Here is a 14,214-nt window from a genome sequence, read left to right on the forward strand (position 1 = left end):
TAATGAAGCAAGAGAAAGAAAAATCAAGAAAACAATGACATTTATAAATGCACCAAAAATTAGATACTTAGGAATAAACTTAGCCATGGAAGTGAAAGACTTGTACTCTGGAAAATGTCAAACATTGTTGGAAAAAAATTGAACACAACACGAAAAAATGGAAAGACATTCCATGTTTATGGATTGGAAGAATATTGCTATAGTATCTATACTACCTAAAGCAATCTACATAATCAATGCAATCCCTACCAAAATACCAACAGCATTTTCATAAAACTAGAACAAATAATCCTAAAATTTTTATGTAACCACAAAATATCCCAAATAGTGAAAGCACTCCTTGAAAAAGAAAAACAAAAGTGGAAATATCGTAATTCCAGATTTCAAGTTATACTACAAAGCTATCAAAATATAGCTGATCTTTGAATTCTGTTATTTGAAAGTTATTCCTTTAGCTTTCCTATATTCTTTTAGTACTGACTCAATTAGCATTTGTCACGTGCCTACAACGTGCCAAGCATGATTCTATGCAATAGGAAATTATCAGTGAACAAAAGAGACAAAGACATCATCAATCTTTAAGAAGCTTACATTCTAAGGGGGAAGGAAAAGTTCAAGAAAAAATTTAATAAACAGGTTCATTATACAGAATGTTAGAAGGCAGTTAAAAGTATGGAGAGCAAGATCATGGGGATAGAAATTGTTGGGCTGGGCATGGCGGGTGGGTTGCAATATTACAGAAGTCAGGGTAAATCTCATTGAAAAGAGGAGATGTGAACAAACATCTAGAAAGAATGTGTCAGCAAATGAATGATTAATGATAGGGCATTCCAGGCAAAGAGAAAAATTAAGGAAAAGTCCCAAGGCAAGGGAATGGCTGACGGTTGTGAAGAACAGCAAAGAGGCCAGCTGGTGCCACCTGAGCAAGCCACGGAAACGTGTTGTAGGAGTGGTGAGTAATGTCAGGAAAGTAGCAGGTGAGGGAATTAGGTCAAATCTGCAGCCTTGTAAGGACTTTCATTTCTGTTGTGAACAAAATGGGGAGAGGAGACTCGTTCCTGGATTTTGAGAAGAGAAATGATTATATGATTTTATGCTTTAAAATATTCACACTAGATGCAATGTCAGGGAAGAAAGTAGGGAGACAGGTTAGAAACAAGCCTGGATGAAAAAAACATGGATGCGAGAGCAGCAACAAAGTCCAGATACGATGTTAGTCTGGACCCGAAGGAGAGCTCTGGCAGTGATGAGGTGCCCAGATTCTGCATGTACTTTGAGGGTAGTAGTCCATATTATTTCCTGAGGAGTTGGATAGAGGATGTAAAGTAAAAAAGAAGGGGAAAATATTAGCTTTTTTAGTCTGAGCAATAGGAATGATGGAGTTGATATAAACTGAGATCTGGAGGGTTATGGATATAGGAGGTTTTTGAGTTGAAGGGAGACCTGGAGATAGATTTTGAACGTGTTGCATGTGAAGACGTTGGGCTGCCAATTGGAATATATGTACCAGAAATTCCGATGTTAGATCTGAGCTAGGGATGTAAAATCAGGTATCATTACGACATAGAATGTAAAGCCACGTGGGCAGCTAAGATTAATAAGGGAAGGATTGTAGATGCAGACAAGAACAGGACTAAAAACTGAGCACGATAACTTTCCAGTATTAAGAGATTGAAAAGTAAAGGGGGGACCAATACACAAGATTAGGAAGGAGTAACCCAGGGGGTAGAAAAAAGGAGAATGAGAGTGTAGGATCCTGGAACCCCAGTGATGGAGGCATAGCCAGGAGGAAAGAGTGAGCATCACATCAAATCCTACTGATGAATGAATGGATAAAGAAGATGTGGTTTATGTATACAATGGAATATTACTCAGCTATTAGAAATGACAAATACCTACCATTTGCTTCAACGTGGATGGAACTGGAGGGTATTATGCTGAGTGAAGTAAGTCAGTCGGAGAAGGACAAACATTATATGTTCTCATTCATGTGGGGAATATAAATAATAGTGGAAGGGAATATAAGGGAAGGGAGAAGAAATGTGTGGGAAATATCAGAAAGGGAGACAGAACGTAAAGACTCCTAACTCTGGGAAACGAACTGGGGGTGGTAGAAGGGGAGGAGGGCGGGGGGTGGGAGTGAATGGGTGACGGGCACTGGGGGTTATTCTGTATGTTAGTAAATTGAACACCAATAAAAAATAAATTAAAAAAAATAAAATAAATAAATCTTTAAAAAAAACCAAAAACAAAAAACAAATCCTACTGATAAGTCAAATCAGATAAAGACTATGAAGTACCATAATAACTTGGTTATTAAAGAAAGGGCATATATTCATAGAAGACATAGCATATTTATTGCTTTCTGTCATTTGTTACTTGAGTAAATTAAAACCATAAGACACTGACCAGAGGATATTCTCTGAAAATGAGTTCTTTAGGCTAAGGAAGAGTATAGTAACCAAATCTCAGGCCAGATATGGCACTGAAATTTTTTTTTAAAAATCATCTTTTTCAAAACAATCAGACCTTGAGAAATTCACTTAGTATCTGTAAACTCATTTATTTTTTATCTTCGAGATAAGGGGCCAAACCATACAACCCCTAAGCTCCCTCCACCTCAAGACTTGTGCAATTTGAAAATAACTCCCAAAATTCTACCACTTAATGAAATGACATTCACATTTAAGTGTTGTCTTCTAGTGTTGCCCATCTATGTAGAAAGCACACTTGTATACAAAAATACACAGATTTTAAAAATAAGAATTTGATGTGTGCATTCTTAGTCACCTGATATTCCGTAGTGGGTCTGGACTGTGAGCAGATACACAGCGAGCAGCTACCCAACAAGGATTTTATCAAGTTTCCACAGGACCATGGTTCAGATTTGTTTCTTGTGGAACAGAAGTTATTAGGAAACATTAAAAATGTGACCAAGACAGCTAACAAGACCCATCTGGTTACAGCCTATGACCATCTTTTTGAAAATAAGCATTTCAAAAGGTAATGAAAGGATGAGTATAAAGTGGCTATAAGCAGTGAAAAATGAGAAGCTTAATGAAGATAAATCCAAGGAAACCACGTCTGAAGAGACTCTGGATGAGGCTCCACCAAAACATATAAGATCTGTTCTTAGATATAAAACCAACTTCCCAAAAAGGGCAAAGTTGTTCACTGCTGGTTTAGAGGAACACTATAGGATGGGACTGGCTTTGATGCTAATATTCAAGAGTTCAGAGGAGAAGAAAAATGCCACACCTCAAAGTTTGCAGGTTGGAAAAGGCAAAGTCATCAGAGGATGGGATGAAGCATTTACTGGGAGAAAAGGCTCACCTGGAGATAGAAGGGGACAGGGCCTATGCAAAGGACAGCCTGATGCCAAAATTCCACCAAAGACAAAACTCATTTTTGAAGTGGAATTAGTGGATACTGATTGAATAGCAACGCTCCGGATATTAAGACATGGCCTTGAAGAAACGTATGTAGCTAATTAGAGCTGGTTACTATTGTGAGGGAAGAGTCAACTGGAAAATTCAAGAAGTTGGATATTCTTTACTCAATCCCCAACTTTTAGGATTTGTAATCCATTACAATTCCCTAAAATCTGAAACATTTTACTACATCTGTGTAAAATATTGGGTAGGGAGAACTGGCTTTCCCCTTTTACCTCATGTTGTAAACTAAAAGGCTCCATAAAAACCTATCCGGTGTCTTTCAAAAAAAGTTTGTACCAACTCCTCCTTAGGTGGACGAGTCTAGGTGATACACAACTTCTAAGTTATTGTTAAATAATAATAAATAATAATAATAATAATAAATAACAAGAGAGAGGTGGAGAGCCATGCGCGTGTGGTTTAGGAGATCTCTTTATGTGAGAGAGAGTCTCTCGATCATGAAGATATTTTCTGCATCTTGCTCAGCTTGGCTGTGGGGTGGTAGGTAGTTCTGGACAACTCTGGACACGTAGCTGACGAGAGAGAGACGTCCAGGGCATAAGCACTTCTCACCAGCAGCTGCCAAACCACGCGGCTGCTTAATTTATGCTCCTTTTTCTGTCTCATTTTGATCAGGGCCAAGTAACCGTCTATGATGGTTTAGCCTCATCCTCACTCTCACTGGAGGGGATTCTTCAGCTCTTTCGGACTCAGCCATTTCCAGAGTCCAAAAAGATGATAGCAGAAGCCACTGCATTCTCCGTGTTCTCTCTGCGTCGTTAAAAAGGAAAAAAGGAAAAGGAAAAGCTTTCCCTCCAGATCTCGACCCAAGGGAAGGGTTAAGTGAACTCTGTGATCACATGCCTCTCCCAACTTCTTCTCCCGCTTGTCATAGTCCTTGGAGACCAGAGTCTCCTGCTCTGGCTAGCCCTCCTGCCTCCGGGTTGCAATGGACATCTCTCCATGGGCGTGGGCCTGAAACATTTGTAAAGCATTCTTACTCCACAAAAGCTGGATTTCGTTATTATCTTATCGTTGCACATATCCTACTTGACAAGTCAGAGACTGAATATTATTAGCTCATGCATTCTCTCTGAGTTTTCACTCTGACCATGTTAAATCTATCTGTACTACCCACGGCCAGGCCTTGGGTGCTCAGTTCCACGGGAAGAAGATACTGTACAGAGAATCAGAAGAGAAAAATATTTCAGCATCTCTGAAAGATTACCGCTGGTGCAAAGAAAAGATAAAACCCACATTTTCAAAAAGGACCTGTATTTCATATTGTACTCAACAAATGTAGATGAACTCCAAATAATGACAGAATTTTCTCAGACTTTACCAAGGCACTTGGTGGTTCAAAGATTTGTGTCCCAATAATCCTATGTGGGTGGTTAATTGAGAAAACTCACAGAGGAAAACCTGTGCTTATTTTACAGGGAACCAGAGAGGAAGGATATACAGACCCTGCGATGGCTGCTCAGGATGCGATGGTGACTAGAACCAGATCTCAAAATGACTATGAAAAAAATGTGTTAAAATGGTCTGGGGTGTTTGGGTGCTACTTGCCAGCTCTGTGATGTTTCAGGTCCTGTGGGAAGCCTGCCAGCAGAAGACAGGGGAACACAAAACCATGCTGCAGATGATCCTATGCAACAAAAGCTATCAGCAACTCTGGCTGGGTAATCATTAATTAACTTTCTCTTCAGCCACTTAACTGATTGTATAATAAAAAGCAAGTCGTTAACTGGAAGGCAAGAAAGGGAAATGTCACAGACAAAGGAACTTACTTTGAATTATGTGTATACAGACATGCCTCAGCTAATGACACTACTAAGGAATACAATTTTCTTCTGACTTTATTTTTTCCAATAACTGAATTATATAACCTTTAAATGTTGGATCTTTTAAATCATCTGTTTCTGGTGGAGAACTTACTCAAATAAATTAGCTATTTTCTCCTGGGTATGTTAAATGTTTTCGTGAAGAAAATAGAGTGAACATGGCTTAGCTAGTCCATTATAAATCAAGGAGATTATCATTAATGACATGATTTACATGAAGCTGCCATATTGGTCTTAGAGATACATTCTTATCAGTTTGTATGTTGTTTGACTTTTATACCTTTCTATTGCTTTTAGCTAAAAAAAACTGTTTTTTTCTGCATATATGAAATAGTATAAAAAATCTGTAAAAGCCTACTCCAACTCACCCTGCACCCCTCTAGTTTATTTGCCTTCACTACTTCTAGCAATATAATCAATATTTATATTTTAAATTTATATTTAATATCTTTATACTAATATGTTTATAATATGTACAAAATCTCCTTTGAATTACATCAATCTGTTGAAGTTTTCCAGGAATTTCAGAATATTTCTGGGCAAGACATAGTAGATGCCATCAATGAATGCTATGATGGATACTTCCAAGAGTTGCTAGTTGCAATTGGTAAGTAATAATTTATTTGGTGTACAGAAGGCCTTTTATTCCACAATAAATGCTGATGAGCTCTGACCGAATTAGAGATGCATGAGTATGTTCTTCATTGAGTCACTTTCCCATTAATTTACTTAGTGAGGATGTTAACTCTGTAGAGGAGAAGTACATTAGCTACTGACACAATGCACTAAGCTGGCAAATTGTAACTTTAATAAACTAATACCCTCCCCTAAGAGCTGGTTCAACTTTCCTACTGGGAGACATTGAATTCTCAGATACTCCCTCCGATAACTGGGATCTCACATCTTTAAATTCATGTTCTACGTACTGGCTTCCAACCCCTTGTTAAAGAGCAGATTAATGCTAGCAACACGGCTTCCTTTTCTCCAAGAAGAGTTTTTTGCCATCATCTTTAGCACTTTGCCTTTAGGGGTAAGTTCTACCATAAACACAGATTTACCAAGCCGTTTCTCAGTAGTGATTTCTGCAGGCTTGTGAGAGAGACAGACATGCCTCCGTCTCTTTCCTAAGAAAAGATATCTTTCCACAGAGAGGAAAACAGTGGAGGTCACCCATAACAACTTCTCTCAAATTACCTATGCTGTACCTGTGCTGTGCTAGGACTTGACAGCCTACATCGTAGGAACTACAAGTGAAAGGTCTTTGTGAAATATCCCCGTAGAGTAATCACTTATATTTCTTCAATAAATGAATATTATGATTTTCCATTCCTAGAATGGCACAAACATACATGGGCATTGGAGAGGGTAGGTAACAGGGTTTTTATAACTTAGCTTGTAAAGGTGTTTTAAGCTAGGTTCCCATAAAAAGGTTTGGTGGGTTCTATGAAATCCTTAAAATAGTATACGATATATGAGTATTTATGTGTTTTCCTGGGAATTAAGTACATTTGTTTTGGCTAATTCTCAACATAGTTTAATAACCACGTATCATATCACAACTCATTTAGCAAACAAGGTCCAAGGAGGTTAACTGACTACTTCAGAGTCTATCAACTAATGAGCAACGAAGTTATGACTAGAACTCGTGTCATCTGAATTTCAAGATAACTTTTTCCACTGTAGACTGTACCACAAACAAAGCCGTGAGTGAGAGGAGATAGCGGACATGAGAAATACCAGAAAACAATTTAACTGATTCATTCACTTATTCAATAAACAGGTATTGAGTTACGTACTATTCCGGCCATTGAATTAGACATTGCAGATGAAACAGTAAAACAACAAAACCAGCAACAAAAGCTACTTCTCCTCGAGGTGCCGACATTCTAGCAGAGACTCAAGAGTACTATGAAGCTCACAGTTATTAAAAAAAAAAAAAAAGTAAAAGATGAAGGCGTAGTCTCACAGCCTAAAATTATCATTTGAACTACAGAGAAAACTCCACTGTGATGATTTTTATTTTGGCCAGAAGTTATAACCTCACATATGTTATTCGTTTACTTATTAATTTGTTTACTTATTCAAATAAACACTATTGAATGGCAATAATCATCAACTGACCTCCAACAAGAACAACAGTTCACCGGGCTCTGAGGGGTTCTAATGCCACAATGGTTTTGAGTAGAAGACAGGATCCTAACACTGGTCCAGGCTCCTTATGGCCCATCCAGGTTTTCTTTAAGAGACCTCAGATTTGGGGCACCTGAGTAACTCAACTGGTTGAGGATCCGACTCTTGGTTTCAGCTGTGGTCATGACCCATGTCAGGCTCCACATTCAGTGGGCAGTCGGCTTGAGGTTCTCCTCCAAGCCTTGCCCTGCACTCTCCCTTCCCCCAATTTTCTCTCCCTCCCCCTCTCACTCTCTCTCTCTCTTAGGTAAGTAAATAAACCTTTAAAGAAAGAGAGAGAGAGGGAGAGAGAGAGAGACCTCAAATCTACTCATAAGTCTACGAGGGATTAAAAATAATGTTTGGGAAAATGAATCATTTGCATATTGTCACACAATAATAAAAATCTATAATAGTGGTGATAACCTGGGTCTCTTTGAAGTTTTATTTAATTTTCAGATAAAGAGGACGCATTTTTCTGTAGTAGGCTACGTGAAGGAACTAACAGATCACCACGGGGTAGAGATAGACTCAATGAAAACCTGAATGAGTCATTATAATATTGTTGCTTTACATTTTTCTATGGGTTATGGTTTTACCGCTATTCTAAATGGTGAAATTTTACTGTAGTGTGCAGTGAGGGGTCCCACACAGAACTCAAAAAGTATCACTCTTCCAAGATTTTAACAGAAAAAAAAAAAAGAAGTGTTCTCATTGTTTCCCAAATTCTGAAGGAAATATATATTGTCACTCTCACTGTCTTTGATTTCTCTGATTTTTCCTAGTTCTCTGTGTTCGAGACAAACCGGCCTATTTTGCTTATAGACTATATAGTGCAATCCATGTAAGTATGACCAACATATTTTTAAAACTTCTCCAGAAAATCATGTCTATTTTCTCAAAGCACTAGGTTTACTTTTATTATTTAAATATTTTTATTTAAATATAATTTAAATTAATTTAAATTTAAATATTATTTAAATATTTTTTGTTTGTTTCATTTCAAACAAAATATGCTCAAGTGAAAAAAAATGTATCATACACTAAATGAGACCCACCAAACGAATGATGCTCTGCTCTCTCTCTGCATTGGAATGAGTTACCTGAGAAGCATGGCTCCTTCGGGACTGTATCCCCCAGGAGCTTTTCGCTCTTCTCAGCCTATGAAGAAACTGGCAAATCCAAATACTTTTATATTTTGCCAAAGACCCCACTTCAAGCTTAATGCAAGTAAAAAACATATAGTATCAAGCAGAAAATGTCAAAACATTATAAGCCCTTAGTAACAAATTGCTACATTTCTGAAGTTTAAAGACATGAAATAATGGCACTGGTTATTTTTAAACCTAAAGTGTTATTTAAAAAAAAAAAAAAACCTTAAAAAGAAATGGCTAGACAAGAATAAATTCTAAATCTATTTTAATAATTAAATGAGAATCTTATTCATAGTTTAGTGTGATTGCCAATCACACCTCCTTTGGTGCATTTATTTTTTAAAAACCAAGAGGTTTAAATTCATGAGATAATGCACAATTCACCCATGATGTGCATGACACATTTTTAGAAAAAAGAAAGATCCTGATACAAATCATTATACACATATTATAGCCTCAAAAGCTCAGTGAAAATTATTTTTTTTAAAAAATTAGTAATACGGTAGTTTTAGTAATCAGCATCCTGTCCTCAAAGTAATTTTTAGAGACCAACTTATTAAAAGTATCTAGCACGCTGGGATAATACGATAATAGTCGAGACTATTTCTATCATGTATCTTGTAAAGAGTATTTTTTATTTATGTACAAGAACCAACCTATGTATCCTCAGAACACATATGCTCACAGCCTTCTGCTTCTATTTTATTCTATATGTTTCCAAGCAGAAAAAATTGACCTGATTTTAAAAAATTTTTAAGTAATGTATTGGTCAGTGCTATGGAATGATTTAAACAGTGTCCTTCTCCACAAACAGAAGTTTCACTTGCAAGAAAAAAAATAAAAAAAAAAAAGTTTCACTTGCGAATGATCCTGGGGAAGTAAGTGTAGTTAGTTACTCTGATGCCAAATTTGCCCAAGCTAAGGGGTACTTATTCCAATAATAAATAAAAATTCTATTCCTTCTGTGTGTGTTTCAATACAAAATTGAAGATACATGTACTCACAACTGGTTTGGAGGTAAAGAGGAAGATTGTACATTCAGGTAATTGAATTTTTGATATATGATGACCTCAAATGTAAAATATTGGTAAAGCTGTTTACACTACCCCTAACCAAAGAAAGTCTACAGAGATTTTTCTCTCGTGCCCTCTAAGTAAATGATATATAACTTAAATAAGGGAACTCGGGTGAGTCACTTAATTTAATCACCTCAAATTGTGAAAATATGGCTTAGAGGTCTATACACAGAACGTTTAGACATCAAAAATCTAATGCTCAAAAAAAATTTATATTATGCTCATTGGCCACTGGATGTCCCCATTACTCCATTTGGAAAGACAAATAGAACTTCGTTTGTAAAGTAATATTCTTTCCAGAGCTAGGATATAGAAATTGATTTTTGTATTTTTCAGTCCTTGAGTTTAAATCCAAAAATATTTCGAATGCTCAGAATTTTTATTTTTACAGTTTTTAATAATAGACCACAGAATAAAAACGTAACTGTTGTCTCACTCAGACATACCAACGTCCGTCTAACATAATTCTAAGCTCACCTCCTTCCCTGGGCTAGAATTTTTATCTAGAAAGAGCACATGATCGGACTTTTCTGCTATATCACGACGTGAAGGCGACAGTGTGAAGGTCGCTAGGCTACAAGTAGAAGGACCTATTTCAGGGTGAAAAGATGAGGCCCAGCATCAAGGCCGTGAGCCCGGAAATAGCATCCCTGAGGGGCCCGTGCCCAGACGCACCGTCCTGGCCAGTGAGGAAGCAGAAGTTTAAAGAGCATCTGGACTATAGGTAGAGGAAATCCATTCATTGACCTTAAAACGTCCACCAATGGGCAACAGACAGTCGAGGTCTGTCTAGGGTCAGAAAACCGGTCAGAGCGCCCGTCCTCAGCTCCCCGTCCGCCTTGAGAGCAGAGACAGGCCCAGGGCCCAGGGCCGCCACCCACCCCCGCTCCGGAGTCCCTCCGAGGGCCACTCCCCGGCGGCCAGCGGGCACACGAGCAGATGTCCAACGTCACTGGTCATCAGGGAAAAGCACATCACCAGTGCAGGGAGCCATCCCCTCACGCCCTCACGCCCTCACGCCCTCACGCCTGCCAGCCTGGCCGTCACTGCAAAGACAGAAGAACAAGCCTTGGTTGGCCGAGCTGTGCGGCAGAGAGAGGCCTCATCGGCTACTGGTGCGAATGAACCCTGGGGCAGCCAATGTGGAAACAAAGCATGGAGTTCCCTGAAAAAACCCAAAACTACAACCGCCATACAATCCAGCAATTCCACTTCCGACTGTTCATTCAGAGAAAACAAAAACACCGATTTGCAGAGGCGTGTGCATCCGTGCGCTCGGCGCAGTGGCCGGCAAACAGTCTAAGTGTCTGTCAGTAAGCAACGTGTCACACGCAGGCAGGCACATGCACAGGAATATGACTTAGTCATAAAATAATAATAGGATATTGCCATTGGCAAAACATGGGACATGGGTGGGCCTAGAGGGTATGAGGCTAAATTAAATAATTCAGACAGAAAAAGACCAATACTCTGCTATTTCATTTACGTGTAGATTAAAGAAGACACAAACACACCCATGGCCACAGGACACAAGCTGCTGGTCACAGAGGGAGAGGGTGGGGGACGGCGGAGCCACTGAGGGGGATCAGGAGGCCCAAACTTCCAGTTACAAGGAAATAAATGGAGCCGATGTAACACGGCCTCGGGGACTCGGCAGCAATGTTGTCAGGATGACGCGGTGCAAAGCTGCCTGGTGAACACCCGGTCTGGGGGCCCCTTGGTAACGCATAGACCTTGAACCACTAGGACGTACGAATAGGTAAGAGCGTGTCAATTGCACCTCCACGAGACGAATCCCTAGAGGGAAGGAGGCAGGGCACACACCCAGCACAGGGCACCAAGGGCGCGGGCGCAGGCGCAGGCCAGGTGCGGGGCAAGGCCCGGGCCCGGGCCTCGGGGCCCTGCAGGGTCTGAGCAGGAGGGCGCCAGCTCTGCCTTAGGTAGACTGACCTCAAGGCCCTGCTTTCTGATGTTTTTTCCTCTCCTTTTCTGTCTCTTTTAGGACTTCGGTTTCCATAATAAAACTGTAATCAGGATTCTAATCGCCAGAAGTGAGATAGACCTGATGACCATCAGGAAACGATACAAAGAGAGATACGGGAAATCCCTATTCCATGACATCAAAGTAAACCTCCTGCACGTGATTTGTTTGTGACCCACAGTTTAACCTTTTTGAAACTGAAATAAGAGCTTTCGTTTAAATGACTTCGTGCGAGAATCTAAAAAGTTAGCTCTTCTGGCCAGGATGGTCCGTGTCGGCACATGGCACAGCCTTCAAGGCCTCCCCGGGTAAACGAGGCGATGCCTTCACCTCAGCAGCAGTGTGTTTCCCTTTGATGTATTTTAAACAAAAATCGTTGATGGGTTCAGGTAGAATATCCATCGCCTCATGGCATGGTTGTGCCTTCTGGGACTTCAGTTCGAAGCATGAGCTGTGTCAGGAAGAGCACGGTTGGCTGTAAGGCTGCACGTAGTGGGAGGAGGCTTCTTCGGTCCGCTCAGCTGCCCCCTCAGAGGCACAGAGGGCAGGGCCGCCGGGAAACCCCACAACCGGTGACCCGGACAAACCCAACCTGGCCGCTCTGTGCTCTGGAACACTCTCCTCTCCTCTGTCCCTTCGGCCCCTGACAGCCAAGCAGCGGCGATTCAGAAGCACAGTCAGCCTCGCCATCCGATTCGCCCAACCTTTAGTCTGCATTTTGATAAGACCCAATAAAGAATTATTAGAATATAAGGACCGCCTATGTACTTTGGGGCACCCAACCTAAAATTAAAATATTTCACCTCTCATTCAAAAAAATCATAAAGAATTTCAGGATGAAATTCAGCAGAACGCTGAACCAAGGGACCTTTAGACTGTATCTTACCTTATTCTTCGCACGGAGAGCTAAGTGCTGTTACCTGTTCAAAGTGCTTTACACTGACATTTTCAGTGGCATAAAGTAGCTTTTCAGTTGATTAAAAGAGGGATCCAGAAGCAACTTGACAACCTAAGGACCAAAAGATCAGAAACACACACACACACACACACACACACACACACACACCAAAGACCCTGTAGGGCTTTGCACAGCCAAAGTGGTTTCCAAAAGGAGGCATTGTGGCAGTTAAGAGAAATTTTATTTCTTTGTTTTGATAAAACCCTCCTTGCACCTACCTTCAAAACCCTAAGCTTTTAGTGGCAATGAATATTTCTCATTGAGAAATACATGTCCTAACTCATTTTCTAAATGAATAAAATAATTCTAATATAGATACCGCAACTCACCAGTCACCTCAAAGTCTGCATATAATTAATGTAACTTGACCACATTTAAAACAGTGAATTATAATTACATGACTTTGTGTGAGAGAACATTAAATATGATAGTTGATTTTTAACACAGGTTTTATAATTCCGTTTATTTATTTATTACTATTATTGTTTGGAAAAACTTAGAAACTGTAGAAGACCGTAAAAAGAATCATAAAAATTGCCCTTATTCTCCATCACACAAGATCAGTAACAAAATGTTAGATGCTATCTTTTTTAAAAATATATAAATATTGATATTTTACTACATAAAGGAATACTTTTATTGAATCATGGTATTCCACTGTTTGTTATAAAATACATAAACTACCCCACATTATTAAATATTGCTTTTTTTACTTTTTCACTATTATACAAAATGTCTATATTTTTTGGTGTAAGTTTTTGTGTTCATCAATAATTGATCATTTTCTTAGGCTGTATTTCTGGAAGTAGAACTACTGCATTACTGAGTACAACATTTTGAAGTCTTTGGAGGCATATTGTCAACTTGCCTTTCAGATTCTGAACTGATTTATAGCAATAATATTAGGGCACCTCTTTCAAAGTTGAGGAGAAGATTTAATTCTACTGTGAGTTATTCTTTTCATAAATACATATTAGAGTTCAATCAACTTTAGACGAACCCTATTGTATTGACTATAACCATGGTATTATTTTTCAATAACTTCCACTCGAAATAGTTCTCAGGACATACTAAATCTTTAGATGAGAAAGGTCAACAATTTTGGAAATGCTAATGGCCCATGGATCTTTCTCATAGCAGTTCAGAAGAATCATGCTTCATTTTTAGAAACACTAAGATATTTTATTTCAAATACATTGTTTTTGTTTGTTTGTTTCAGAATTTTGCTTCAGGGCATTATGAGAAAGCTCTGCTTGCCATCTGCGCTGGGGATGCCGAAGACTACTAAGTCAAAGGACACTGCACTCCTCTTCAGAAACATGTCAAAATACAGAGTTGCGATAAGTTTGCATCATTAGAAACATTATAGCAAAACTATAGAATCATATTTTCTTTTCTCTTTAAAATCATTGTAAGCCAAAGAAAAATCTATGGATAAAAGTACATGAGACTGGATTTGTACTTATCTTCGAAATCAGAAATTTACTGAATTGTGTCTAATGGAATAATAAAAATTTCACTGAAATATATTTTATTTATTTATTTTTAAAGATTTTATTCATTTATTCATGAGAGACACAGAGAGAGAGGCAGAGACA

At 38.9% G+C, this 14,214-nt stretch overlaps 1 protein-coding gene and 1 pseudogene across 1 annotated transcript in view; both read left to right on the forward strand.

The window, feature by feature from the left end:
• Positions 1-14,145, forward strand: part of ANXA10 (annexin A10) — a 98,656-nt gene extending 84,511 nt beyond the window's left edge. The window contains exons 7-12 of the mRNA XM_025435917.3: positions 4,874-4,927; positions 5,023-5,116; positions 5,790-5,885; positions 8,233-8,291; positions 11,680-11,802; positions 13,836-14,145. Of these exons, the coding sequence (XP_025291702.1) occupies positions 4,874-4,927; positions 5,023-5,116; positions 5,790-5,885; positions 8,233-8,291; positions 11,680-11,802; positions 13,836-13,904 (495 nt within the window). The 3' untranslated portion in view covers positions 13,905-14,145. The remainder of the gene's footprint in view (positions 1-4,873; positions 4,928-5,022; positions 5,117-5,789; positions 5,886-8,232; positions 8,292-11,679; positions 11,803-13,835) is intronic.
• Positions 1,177-3,694, forward strand: LOC112652391 (peptidyl-prolyl cis-trans isomerase FKBP3-like; annotated as a pseudogene).
• Positions 14,146-14,214: the final 69 nt, after the last annotated feature.

This window comes from Canis lupus, chromosome 15 (genome assembly GCF_003254725.2).
Source record: "Canis lupus dingo isolate Sandy chromosome 15, ASM325472v2, whole genome shotgun sequence".
NCBI lineage: Eukaryota > Metazoa > Chordata > Mammalia > Carnivora > Canidae > Canis > Canis lupus.